Source organism: Phyllostomus hastatus, unplaced genomic scaffold (genome assembly GCF_019186645.2).
Source record: "Phyllostomus hastatus isolate PE091 unplaced genomic scaffold, TTU_PhHast_1.1 phas_contig_159, whole genome shotgun sequence".
NCBI classification, from domain to species: Eukaryota; Metazoa; Chordata; class Mammalia; order Chiroptera; family Phyllostomidae; genus Phyllostomus; species Phyllostomus hastatus.
Genome location: NW_025333640.1, coordinates 1,111,443 through 1,124,703, shown reverse-complemented (window position 1 = coordinate 1,124,703; position 13,261 = coordinate 1,111,443). Strand labels below are relative to the sequence as shown.

The 13,261-nt window shown below is 50.4% G+C and overlaps 1 protein-coding gene across 1 annotated transcript in view; it reads left to right on the top strand.

Moving 5' to 3' along the window:
• The window catches only part of ACSBG2 (acyl-CoA synthetase bubblegum family member 2), a 46,029-nt gene extending 35,148 nt beyond the window's left edge, over nucleotides 1-10,881 (top strand). The window contains exons 8-14 of the mRNA XM_045831356.1: nucleotides 2,086-2,262; nucleotides 4,353-4,540; nucleotides 4,667-4,900; nucleotides 7,760-7,977; nucleotides 9,827-9,966; nucleotides 10,110-10,356; nucleotides 10,808-10,881. Of these exons, the coding sequence (XP_045687312.1) occupies nucleotides 2,086-2,262; nucleotides 4,353-4,540; nucleotides 4,667-4,900; nucleotides 7,760-7,977; nucleotides 9,827-9,966; nucleotides 10,110-10,356; nucleotides 10,808-10,881 (1,278 nt within the window). The remainder of the gene's footprint in view (nucleotides 1-2,085; nucleotides 2,263-4,352; nucleotides 4,541-4,666; nucleotides 4,901-7,759; nucleotides 7,978-9,826; nucleotides 9,967-10,109; nucleotides 10,357-10,807) is intronic.
• Nucleotides 10,882-13,261: the final 2,380 nt, after the last annotated feature.

The following is a 13,261-nucleotide window of genomic DNA, read 5'->3' as shown; positions in this document are numbered from 1 at the left end:
GAGGTAAGTTGAGTCATTAATGCCTTCCACAGATGGGGAAACTGAGGCTCAGAGAGGGGAAATGACGTGGATGACGTGCTCAAGGTCACAGAACAAAGAAGGTTTGAGCCAGGCTCTGAACCCAGCAGTGTCCGTACCGCTGTACCTCGCGGCCTACACACGCCAAGCCTTGCCCCTCAATAAGTGGGTGCGGGGTGCCAAGGGGCACAGGCTGTGAGTGACAGTGCTGATGGGACAGAAGTAAGACCCTTCCGTCCCACGGCCCAGAGAGGGAAGTGGGACTAGCCTTGAGGGCCTCCTACAGGCCAAGAGCTTTGAATACATTATTGCCCTTCTATCTTGTCCTTCACTCATTTATTCAACCAAATGTGCTGAGCACGGACTGTGCGCTGGGGGTACGCCACTGAGCAAACGGACCCCACTGTGGGCCCAGAAAGACAGAGAGGGAATGAACACATAAAGCCACTTGTTCTCCAAAGATGACAGCCAGATAGCCAACACACACACACGACAGGATGCTCGGCATCCCTGGTCTTCAGGGAGATGCACATCAGAACCACGATGCGACACCACCTCCCCCGTCAGAACGGCCGTCAGTAAACCAACGAAGAGCAAGTGCTGGCGAGGATGTGAGGAAAATGCAACCCTTGTGCGCTGTTGGGGGGATCACATATCAGCTCAGCCACCACGGAAAACAGTATGGAGGCTCCTCAAAAAAATTAATTAAATTAAAAATAGAACTGTCATATGACCCGCAATTCCTCTTCTGGGTATTTGCCCAAAGAATCCAAAACACTAATCCTAAAGATAAAGGCACCCCTACGTTCACTGCAGCATTATTTACAATAGCCAGGATATGGAAGCAACCTGAGTGTCCATCAATAGACAAGTGGATAAAGAAAATGGGGCATATATTTATTTATATATGTAATGGAATGTTACACTGCCATGAAAAATAATGCAATCTTGCCATTTGTGACAACACAGACGGACCTAGAGGCCATTATGTTGAGTGAACTAAGACAGAGAGAGACCAATGACCTCACTTGCGTGTGGACTCGAAGAGCAAACTACGTGAACAAAACAGAAACAGACTCACAGAGAGAACAAGCTGATGGTTGCCAAAGGAGAGAGGGGTGTAGGGCTGGGAATAAGGAAAACATTTTAAATAAAGTAAAACAAAACCATTCAGGAAATGGTGAGTGGTTTGCAGAGAAGTAGGCAACGGAAACTTTGGTTTGGTGGGTGTGAGACCCTCTCTGCACCTCGGACGTTTAAGTGGAAACTTGACGTGTAAGAAGGAGTCAGTCATGGGGAAGGCTGGACAGACAACAGCCCAGGCAGAGGGGGCGGCCAGTGCAAAGGCCTGAGCCAGACCCTGTCTGATGAGTTGGAGGAACGGTGCAGAGGCCCGTGCTGCTGGGTTAATGAAATAACTGCTTACCAGAGACTGACGACAGCACTGAGAAATACAGATTGCCAAATAGTAGGCACGCTAAAACTTTCCATCGAGGCGTGAGTTGGAGAAAAACATTAATATGCTTACTGTTGGGTGTTTGTGGGGTGGGGTTCTGGATGGCCTCTTTGTTCGTTGGACAACGGTGGTCCCAGAATTTTGTGCTGGGGAGGAGTCACCTCTGGGCCCGTTTTACGGATGAGGAACTAGAGGCTGCAAGAGATCGTCAGCAAACAGCCCAGCGTCACTCGGCTAAGCAAACGGCGGAGTCAGGATCTGATTCAGGGACACTGACTGAGGCCTTCGGATATGTAACTTTCTGGATCGATGGTCTGACTGTAGGATCTGCTGTTGGACCCAAAGCTGTTGCTGAATGTCATAGCCCCTTCCAGCCCCGGGCAAGTTAGTTACCTCTCTGTGCTTCCGTGTTCTCTCTGTAAAGTAGGGACCACCGAGTTGTGGACCCCCGCATGTTATGATGACAATTTAAGAACTGAAACTTGGTAAAGGACAAGGGTAGTGCCCACCACCTGGTCAATGCTTTTTAGGTGTCTGTGGGAGATGTGCATTTATGTGGCCCTCCGGCCGGGACGAGCCACCCTGGACTGTGAGTCCCACTTGTGTTCCAGATCACGTGGTTGGCCGGGATGGTGGCGAGGGACTACAGCCTGTCTTGTGCCCCAGAAAAGCAGGAGGTGGTGGTTAGCTATCTTCCCCTCAGCCACATTGCAGCTCAGATGATGGATGTCTGGGTGCCCATGAAGATCGGGGCTTTCACCTACTTTGCTCAACCGGACGCGCTCAGGGTAAGGCCGGGGCAGCCTGGGCATGTGGGTGGTTGCACGAGGCCCCAATTCTAGGGCTTCCTTCTTGTCCCCGTCTCATACATCACTTAGCAGCATCGGAAACAGCCACATTCTTGTACTTCCTATCTTTCCCCAAGTCATGGTGTCTGTGTAGAGTGCACACTGACCAACCCAAGACTAAGATGTGAATGAGATTGAAAGCAGAATGTGTGTGTAGTTTGTTTGTTTTTAAAGTCAGTATTCCCAGCTCCCAAAAGTTCCCCAAACCAAACGCATCTCGAGACCCCTAACTTAGTCTTATCTGCAAAGTCCCTTTTGCTGTGAAAATAACAGTCACAGGTCTGGGACGAGGACGTGAATATCTTTGGGAATGTCCTGATTCTGCCTTCCACACCCTACCAAACAGGCTGTCTGAGGGCCTTTGTACTTCCTTCTAGAAGGTTCATTCTCCTGTTCTTTGAATGGCTGATGACTCCTTGTCATTTAGTTCTCTGCTTAAATTTCTTCCTGGCCCCTCTCACCTGCCCCAAGCTCAGTGTCTGAGGTGTAGCAGCCACTTTCTTTACTCAATACTTTTCAATCAATACTTTCATTTTTTGGCTGAATGCAAAATGTGTATGCACACCCTCACCTCCAGAACCTGGGAAGTTCCCATCCTCCCACCTCCCTATCAACCTCGTAATATTGCCAGAAAACTTTAAGATAATCAACCTGAAGGGTGAGAAGCATGTCTGTCCCAGTGTAAGGAACTGCCAGACTTTTCCAAAGTGACCACACCACTTTATATTCCTGCCAGAAGTGTGAGTGTTCTGCTGTCTCCTCCTCCTCGCCGACACACCCCTGTGGCCATCGTCATCATTACTGCCCACCTGCTGGGTGTGAAGTGGCATCCCGTCACTTGAATGGCTTGAATGGCCGTTTCCCTGGCGACTCATGGCAGTGAACCAGTTTTCATGTGCTTGTTGGCTGTTCATGTATCTTCTCTGGAAAAAAGACTGTTCAGATCTTTGCCCATTTAAAAATGTGGTTGTATATCTTCTTATTGGTGAGTTTTAAAGGTTCTTCATTTGTTCTGGGTATAAATTCTTTCTTAAATATATGATTTGCAAATACTTTCTCCCAGATCTGTGGCTTGTCTTTTTGCTTTGACTCTGAGGTCCAATTTCTTTTTCTTTTTCACACTTTTGGTGTTGTATGTAAGAAATCACTGCCTGTGCCCAAGGCACAGAGATCTTCTTCTGTGTGCTCTTCCAGAAGCCTTCTGGTTTCAGGTCTTACATTTAGATCGGTGATCCATTTTGAGTTTATTTTTCTGTTTGGCGAGAAGTAAGGCTCTAGGTTAAGTTATTAATTTCATTTTTACTTTTGGGGGGGAGATGTGAATATCCATTGCACCTTTCAGTTGCCCGAGCACTGTGATTGTCAGTTGATCACAAATGTGAAGACCCATCTCTGGGTTTTCTGTTCTGTCCCAGTGGTCTATACGTCTGTCCTTACACCAAGGCCACACAAACTTGTTTTTTCTGGCTTTGTGGTAGGATGACTACTTTGTCCTATTTGCCGGGGACTTTACTGGTTTCATAATTTTAAATTCCACATTCCAGGAACTGCTTTAGTGCTGGGTAAACCAGGATGGTTCGTGACCCTATTTAATAATAAATTTCAAAATCAGATAGGAAGTCTTTTGATTTTGTTCTTTTCCAAAATTGCTTTGGCTATTCTAGATCCTCCACATTTCCATATCAATTTTAAGATCAGCTTGTTAATCTGTATGAACAAGCCTGCCTGGGTTTTGGTAAGGATAGCATTGAACCTATAGATCAGTTTAGAGGGACTTTTGCACCCTTTGAAACAGTTGCATAATATTTCATTGCATGCTTGGGCAACAGATTTTTTACCAGCCTGCCACTCTCCACTCTAGAGGGAGAAAATCTTATTGGTTACTGACCAGCCAATCGATTGGCTTGCTCAGCCTGGTCCAATCAGCCAAGAGAAGGTTTTCCTGGGCTGAGTTGAGTAGCTGGGCAGGGATGGACATCTGGGGTTCATGGAAGGTTCAGGCATGGCTAACCGAGCTCTGTCCCATGCAGGGCACCTTGGTCAACACTCTGCAGGAGGTAAAGCCTACTGCCTTCATGGGGGTGCCCCGAATCTGGGAGAAGATACAGGAGAAGATAAAGGAAAATGGTACCAAATCCTCAAACTTGAAGAAGAAGGTGTTTTCATGGGCAAGAACTGTTGGCTTAAAGATCAATACAAAAAGGATGTTGGGTTTGGGGTAGGTGGAGCGTCCAGTCAGTTGGGTGGGGAGGGTGATGGGTGAGGGGCTCAGCCTTCTCCAGCTGGGACCCATCAGCCCATTTTGGACCCAAGGCTAAAGAGCTCTCCTTGGCATTGTTCACAGGACACATGACACACCCATGAGCTACCGCATGGCAAAGGCACTCGTGTTCAGCAAAGTCAGGAACACCCTTGGCCTTGATCACTGCCACTCTTTTATCAGTGGGGCTGCGCCCCTGAGCCCCGAGACCTCTGAGTTCTTTCTAAGCCTGGACATACCTATAGGCGAGATGTACGGTATGAGCGAAAGCACAGGACCTCACACCATGTCCAATGAGGATAACTACAGGCTTCTAAGGTAATGGCCTCTAGGGCAGACCCCAGCTCTCCAACCACACGGGTCGGGGGCGGGGGAGGGAGCTGGGAGGGCGCATGGGCTCTGCGCTAGGATGAATTCTGACTTGTCTCCAGAAGGAGCCCTGTTCTCCAGCTCCCAAGCCCCAAATCTTCATGACCGTGGGAAGCCCGTTTGTCAGAGGGTCCTCTGCCATGGGGAAGGGTGCTCAGAGCATTCCATGGTCTCCCCCTGACTGCCACTGCTGAGTTCTGCCTCCAGACAGACAGCCCCGGGCTCCTGTGCAAGGACCTCAGGACCCCTCATCTCTAGGACATGCCATCTCAAACACGTCCGCTGCCCCCCTGTGGCCCTCTACCAAGCTCAGCTCCCCCCGGGCTGCAGGACTGCACCAGTAATGCTGACACAGTGAGAATACCGAAGGCACAGTCCGTCCCAGGCTGAGAGCCACGTTCCTTCCCAAACCTTCTGGTTGTCTCTCTTCCTTCCCCATTGCAAGTCCAGCTTGTGTCTCATGCTTGGCCAGGTGCCAACTGCCTTTGCACTTAGCAAAAACTAAGTTCAATCTTCCTAATCTAGCAAAATCATCTCTTGCCTTTTACTTTGCCTTGCAGGGGAGATTTGCACCTCAGTATCTCCCCCTCTCCACTCCATAGTCCTATCTGAGGTCTGCTTTCTGCAGAACCCAAACGTCCACCAGAGTTTTTCCAAAACTAAAGGGTGGTCCTCCCCTGAAGAGGAATGACACAGTCCCAACCCCAGAGGAAAGATACAACTCCAGCCTCTACCTTTAACTATTTTTTTCGATGGGGAACACACACACACACACACACATACACACACGAAGGCAGAAGGCATGAAATGATAGCATGAGACGCTCCTCCCCTCCCTTCTCCTCCCATTCACCCTGGGTGAGTTCTCAGGGGCTGCCGTGACCAAGTTCCCCACACTGAAACAACAGAAATCAATTTCCTCACAACCTGGAGACTCGAAGTCCAGGCTTGGGTGTCGGCAGGGCTGGGCCTTTCTGAGGCTTGTGAGGGAGGATCTGTTCCACGCCCTCTCCCAGCCTCGGGGGGTCACTGGCAGCCGGCAGCGTCCTCAGCTTGTAGAAGCATCACCCTCGTCTCTGCCTCGTCTCCACACGGCACCCCCCATGTGTTGTCTGTGTCCAAATTTCCCCTTTTGTAGTGAAGACACCAGTCAGACTGGATTTGGGGCCGTGCTCCTCCAGATGACCGCATCTTAATTCAACCAATTACACCTACAAAGGCCCTGTTTCCAAATAAGCTCACATTCTGAGCTACTGGCAGTTGGGATGCAAAATATGCATGGGGAGACACAATTCAACCCATAATATTCTCCCGGAGGCCAAATAACCACATCATATTCTTCTAAATGAACCCGGCACTCGGGTGTGTTGGCATCTCTCCTTTCAGCCCAAACAGAAGCATTTCCCATGCAAAAATGGACACAAAACCCACCCTTTCTGTGATGAGTTCAGGAACCAAAACAACTCAGATGACACGATATCCCTCACTACCTGGGTTCACAACACGAACCTCCCCTCAGTCTTGACTCACACCACAGAAGCTCAGGAGCCAGACACTTCTGGTTGGTAAGGCGTCCTTATGGAGAATGTTCCCTGTCAGTGCAGACAGCTGCCACATTTTTAACAACTGCGTAGTAGTCCACCAGGCGGGTATACCATAATTTATTTAGTTGGTCCTTTTTTTGGTAGATATTTGGGGCTTTTTATTCCTCCATTATTTGTCACCATAAACAATGCTAAAGTGAGTGCTTTGTATATACACCATATTTTTGCTAAACCGTTGGAGGAAAATGGGATCCCTTCACAACTTTCATTGACATTCCTTTTATTATAAATGAAGTCGAAAAGAATCCTTTCTTACATTTAAAAGCCCTTCGTATTTCCTTTCCTCTGAATTATCTGTCCATATCATCTGCCTCTTCCTAAAACTAGGTTACCAGTCCCTCTACTATTGGCTTGTTGGCACTCGATATACGGGGAACATCAGCCTTTGTTTTTTCATGAGTGGCAAATATTCCGCCCTTAGGTTTATTATAGGTATTTTGTTTTAGATAAGGTGTTTTTTGCTGTGCAGATTTTAAAAAATCTTTACATGGTTAAATTTATCAATCTTTTCTTTATGGCTTCTGTGTTTTTCCACATTCTTAGAAAGACCGTCAGTGGGGACACCATAAGGAGGCTCTTACTAAATTCTGAGCTGCTTGGGTGTGCCTTTCTCTTCTGCTAACTAAGGAAATCCCTACAATCAGCCCTAAAACCACTGGCCCTCCTGCTGGCGAAAGAGATCTCGGTGTAGCTGTCATACTTTCTTTTCTGCCTTCTACAATGAAACCACCCTCCCAAGTGTTATCGGCAGGAAGAGAAGTTTACAAGAATCCAGATTTCAGGGGGTGCTATTCTATGTAATGGAAGTAACTTCAGCCTCTGAAGAGATTCTGGTTGGATGTCCTAGTCGTTGCGTGCAGGACTATACATCTGTTTTCCAAAAGATGAGGCTGTTTCGCTGCTATTCTTAGGCCGGGTGCACTCTGTCGTCCTCCCGTTCATGTGGAGGTTAAAACCGACAACTCTGCTATGCCTCCCGGTTCACCAAGTGCTTGGGAATTTTACTCCCAGGATGGAACACTCCCTCGCCCCTCACTGGGCAAACACCACCTTGCGCCCCTCAGGTCCTGGAGAGGGTGGAAGAAGCAGATCCGGCCCGGGCCTGCTGGGCAGCGTGTGAGGAACCCGGGCTACAGACCAAGGCAGACTTGTGTCGGGGACCTTGTCTCTCTGAGACTCGGTTCCCCCCTCCCATTCATTGGCAGCTGCGGCAAAATCCTAAGTGGGTGTAAAAACATGCTGTACCAGCAGTCCAACGACGGCATCGGGGAGATCTGCATCTGGGGCCGGCATGTCTTCATGGGCTACCTGGAAAGACAGGACGAGACCATGGAGGTCATCGACGAGGAGGGCTGGCTGCACACCGGGGACCTGGGCCGCATGGACAACCAGGGCTTCCTCTACATCACTGGCCGCATTAAAGGTACGGGCACGGCTCTGCAGGGCTCTCCCGCAGGCAGGTCCGCCCCGAACACTGGGGCACCTGGCGCAGCAGCGCAGCCCAGGCCCGCAGCTCCCACCTCCCACGGGGGCATCACAGAGCTATACGGGTCACCCTGCTCTGCACGTCCCCGCTCTGTCCTTGTGCCCCGCATCTGGCCCTCGGCAGGATGGACCTAGGCAAGGTGCCCACCCCCGCCCCGAAACCTGTTTCCTGCCCTGCAGTTTGAGAATAATGATAATAATCTACAGTTATAACGATTAAATGAGGATTGAATGAAATAATGTCGAACAGGGATTGGCCAGCTTTTCCTGTAAAGGGTCCAACTGTAAATATTTTTGGATTTGTGGGACATGTGGTCTCTGCTACAGCCACACAACTTGGCAGAAGTGTGGCACGGAAGCAGTCACAGACAATACGTAGACAAATGGATGTGGCTGTGTGCCGGTATGAATGTCATATAATTTTCACGTGTCATAAATATTATCCTTCTGTGGATTTCCTTCCAACCATTTAGAAATGTAAAAGCCATTTTTGGCTGGTGGCCACACAAAAGCAGGCGGGAGGCTGGATTCGGTTCTCAGGCTGTAGGTTACCACCTCTGATGTAGACAGGGCATTTGGCACTGAGCCTGACACAGGGAGTAACTCCTCAATAAGTAGACTGTGTTAGCATTATTTCCATGGTGAGCAACCGAAAACCCTTCTTAAGCAGGTTTGAGTGAAAAAAGGGGAACTTGTTTTAAAAACTGAAAACCCCAAAGTTCTTGCTTCAGGCATGGCTGGATCCAGGTGCCAAAACAAGGGCACAAGGAATCTCTTTATCCTTCTCTTACTGAGCTATCTTCTGTGTTGGGGCCATTCTTAAATAGGCTTTTCTCTATTTGCTTCCAGGATGGCTGCCAACAGACTAGGTTTACCCGAACCCCCAAGGGATAAGGGTCTGTTATTTCCAGTAGTTTCAGCAACAGTTTAGTCCTGCCTCTCACTGGGTACCATCGCAGAATGAATTACCATACAGGACAGGATACGCTCATGGGTCAGCCCCGGTCTCATGCTCACCCTGCGGTTCACCTGCCCAAACCACATAAAGATGGAGAATGGTTCCCTCAGGGGAACTTCAGGGGGAGCATTTACCCCAGGGAGGAGTCACTGGGCAGACAGCACCGCAGATGTCCATTCCGTGATGCTGTTATCACTAATGCTAGAACGACATCTGTAAAGGTGTAAAGGTGGCTGCGAGACCCTGAAATGAGGTGGGGAGAGCTCGGGTGGGTGGGACAGGAAGCGGCCGGTGTCCCAGGGTGAGAGAACAAGTGAAGCATGCGTCTGGGGCAGGAGGAGGAGCTCTTGGGGAGCTTTAGAGGCTCAGGGGAGAAAGTGACACAGCGTTTTTAGACATGCCAAACTTAGGGATGTGACACAAAACCCCGGGGTAAGACTGGATTTAGGTTATTTTGGGGTTGCCAAGTGATGGAAAAATCAGGAGGCAGAGAGACAGGGTTGGCCAGAAGCATCTCGCTGTCTTCCAAACCAGACATATCAGAGGGCCTGGGCCAGGGTCTGGGGGACTGAGAAGTAGTTGGTGAATCAGTAAGTCGCTGTCCCACTGGGATGCACGGGATTTGGATGCCTTGTGGGAATTTGGAGAAAATAGGGGAGGGGAGCTGCGGCCCAGAGAAGGGCATGGTGGGAGTCCCGACCAAGGGCCGAGTTCCTCCTCTGTGTCTGGGTTTTCTAGGTGAGTGGCTGCCCGAGCCAATACCTGTCCCCTCAGAGCCTCCAGCGGGCCGGGGGTGGGGGGACCCACCTGGAACCATGTGTTTTTCCAGAAATCCTCATCACGGCTGGCGGCGAGAATGTGCCCCCTGTTCCCATCGAGAACATGGTTAAAGAGCAGATTCCCATCATCAGTAATGCCCTGCTAGTGGGGGATAAGGCCAAGTTTCTAAGCATGCTGCTGACCCTGAAGGTAACGTGGGCGCCCTGCAGGGTCTCTGCCCCAGGGTCCGGAGGGCATGCCCCCGTGGGTTCTAGACCACCTTCTTGGACCTGAGGGCTGGCTGGGGAGTGTGTGTCGGGGTTGGGTGTGGTGACAGAGGTGTCCTGGGGCAGTGTGAGGTGGACAAGACAAGTGGAGAGCCGCTGGACAAACTGAGCTGGGAGGCCATCGACTTCTGCCAGCGCCTGGGCAGCCAAGTGTCCACAGTGAGTGAGATCGTGAGGCTGCAAGACCCCCTGGTCTATGCAGCCATCCAGAAAGGCATAGAGGCTGTGAACCAGAAAGCCACCTCCAATGCACAGAAGATTCAGAAGTGGATCCTCTTAGAGAAAGACTTCTCTATGCAAGGCGGAGAGCTGGGTGAGTGGCCCAGAGAGCTGGTGGCCTTGGCACTTCAAGGCCGGTTCCTGCCTAGTGTCCAAGGCAATACGGGCTCTGAGACATGCCCTATTCTGGGGGTCAAAGGGTCTGTGCGACCAGCTGGGGACAGAAAGAGATGCTGCCACTTCCGACTGACTGGGGCCCAGCTGCCTGCAACACCCCCCCGCCCACACACACACATACACAGAGTCCCCTCTCCCCGGGCGGGCAGCCACATCCTGCACTCTGGGAATAGAAGCCCGGCTCCGGCTCCCAGTGAGCTGTCTCCTGATCTCTCCTTGTCACTGGCTCCACCCCAGTGATGGCAAAGGCGGTGCACCGGGAAGGGGTCACCAGCCAGCCCCGGCGATGCAACTCTCTTGTCTGGTCCTGCATGGGGCACGTGGACTTTTATTTTATCTCCACAACTGAACTAGTTTCTCCTTGACAGGTCCAACAAAAAAGTTGAGGAGACATTTCATCATCCAGAAATACAAAAAGCAAATAGACAACTTCTACCGCTGACTCGGTTGGCAGAGCGGCTCCTGGCCGTCCGGAGGGTGAGACGGGCTTCCCCGGGCTGCGCCTCTGATGAGTGCAGCAGGCGGTCTCCCCGCCGTGTGCAGGCAGGCCCCGTGAACAGCACTGCAGAGGCCACGTGTGCATGCATGTGCTCAGTTACTGTGGGTTCTGGGTAGTGTCTGTCCTCAACTCAAGCTCTCTCTGCCAAGGTCACGGCAGGGCACTGTGAACCCCTTCGCAGTCGGCCACCAGTGCTGTTAGTTGCTCTTCAGGCCTTTTCCACTTGTCTCAAAGATGGAGCAGAGCAACCCTCCCATACTCCCATAGGGTTTTCCATTGAACACCCAAATGTTTCCTGGTGGCTTATCTGGAGAAGGCCTTGCCGGAACTGTTGGTGGGGGGAGTATTGCTTGTCAGGAACCCAAGGAGTCAGTGGTGTTGGCCCATCACAGATGGTCAGGGATGGAGACGTGCACTGCTCTTGCCCACTCCTCTTCCCGTCCTTTCCCTCAAGTCTCGTCCAGAGGAGCCCCCATGACACCACGGGTCTCCAGATGCGAGGCGAGGGCAGAGAGTAGGACGCACGGTCAGCTGTCCTGGGGGCTACCGGGAGCCTTCCGTGGTCAGCTCACTCTCCTCTGGTGCTCCAGCCCACACACGTGTTTTTACACAAGGGCTGCTCTGACAAAGCACCACAGATGGGTCAGAGCCTGTCAGCACAGATGGGGGCAGGCCCCTATGCCCGACGCAGGTGTGGCGTGCAGCAAGACACGCGCTGGGTTCGGAGGCCCGGCACCAGACGGAGTGTGACATGTCCCATCGATATGTTAAAACATTCACTACATGTCAGAATGATAATATTTTGGATACGTTGAGTTTCATAAAATACATAACTTAAATCGATTTCATCAGTTTCTTTTTTTGTGGCTATTAGAAATTTTAAAGTACGTAGGTCGTTCACATAATATTCTTCTTGGACAGTGATGCTCTAAAGTTCATTGCAGAGGGATTCAAAGTTTTCAAATTTATAAATGGGTCCATTCACTTGCGAATGTTTTCATCTTCTGGTAGCTGGGGGGCCTCACAGAATGAACGCGTTGTTCAAGGCCCCCACGTGGTAACTAGTATTTCTCCTCTCTCCAGCCCCCAGCAGGAAGACTCCGTCTGACACGTGGTGTGCTGCTCCGGGTAGGACTCTCTCCTGTTTTTAAGAAGCCAGGTTCTGCGTGTGTCGGTCTCTCCTTGAGGAGGGACCCCCATGGGCACCTGCTATGCCTTCGAAGTGAGAGGACCTCCCTTGCTATTTGATTTCCAATGGCCCTTCAAGGCATGGCCCCTTCTAAGGGAAGCTTATGGGGAGGTCTACGAAGAACTGCACGTTTTAGAAGAAAGATCTGACCTTTCGGGTTCCAACTGGATTTTTTCCTCCACAGAGGACTGACGGAGACATCAGTGAGAAAAGCATTCACAAGTTTGAAGATCTGGACCCCTGAACTGACTCGCTTTCCGGGAAGCAGCTGGGAAACCCTTCCAGTCAGTTCTGATAATAAAGCATACCAGCATCCCGTGTCCAGACACAAACGTTTTGCCCTTTGTTGAGAAGCTCAGACTCTGAAATCCATTCTGGGTTCAAATTCTGGCTGGCTGTGAGTTGGAGTTTCTGGGTCTTGGGGGTCTTTCTGTCTGTCAGGTCAGACCCCCACCTCTCGGGGTGGCTGTGAGGGTCGCTGAGTCAGCAGGCGAAGCGTGGTGTCTGGTGCCCAATACACGTTAACAACGATCATCAAAACACCCAGTTGGTCTTGGCTAATAGCCATGATTGTTTCCATTTAGGCAGAGATCAATTAACTTCATTAACAGCTATGATTCTGGATGAGTCCATCTTTTGGGATGAGCTGTGCTGTTATAAGGTCCAAAATAATGGCAACTCGAAGATAGAAGTGTATTCCTTTCTCATCCAGCAGTCTATGATGGACCCCCCAAACACTGGAACCCCCAAACAGCAGAATTATCTCCTAGAGGGTGGGCCCCTGGTAGTGCAGACTTGCCCACTAGGAAAGTGTTCTAGGAGCCCATCTGTATCGGTGTGCCAGCTAATGGTGTTGTGAGAGGCTGTGCTCAGCACCAATGAATGTCTTTTTTGAAGACTCTTTCAACACGTTTGCCCACGTCATGATGGGTGACTTATGAGCACACCTGCCCATGCTGTGCTGAGTGTTCGGCAGTTTTTGACTAAAAGCAGCTAAAAATGCCCCACACTCCCTATTCACTCAGAGTAATTTTTTTTTTCTGTTTCCCCGGATGAAAAAAGTACTCAAAGGGAAACATTTTGCTGATGTCAAAGAGGTGAAACAAAAAATGGCAGAAGCACTAAAATGCATCA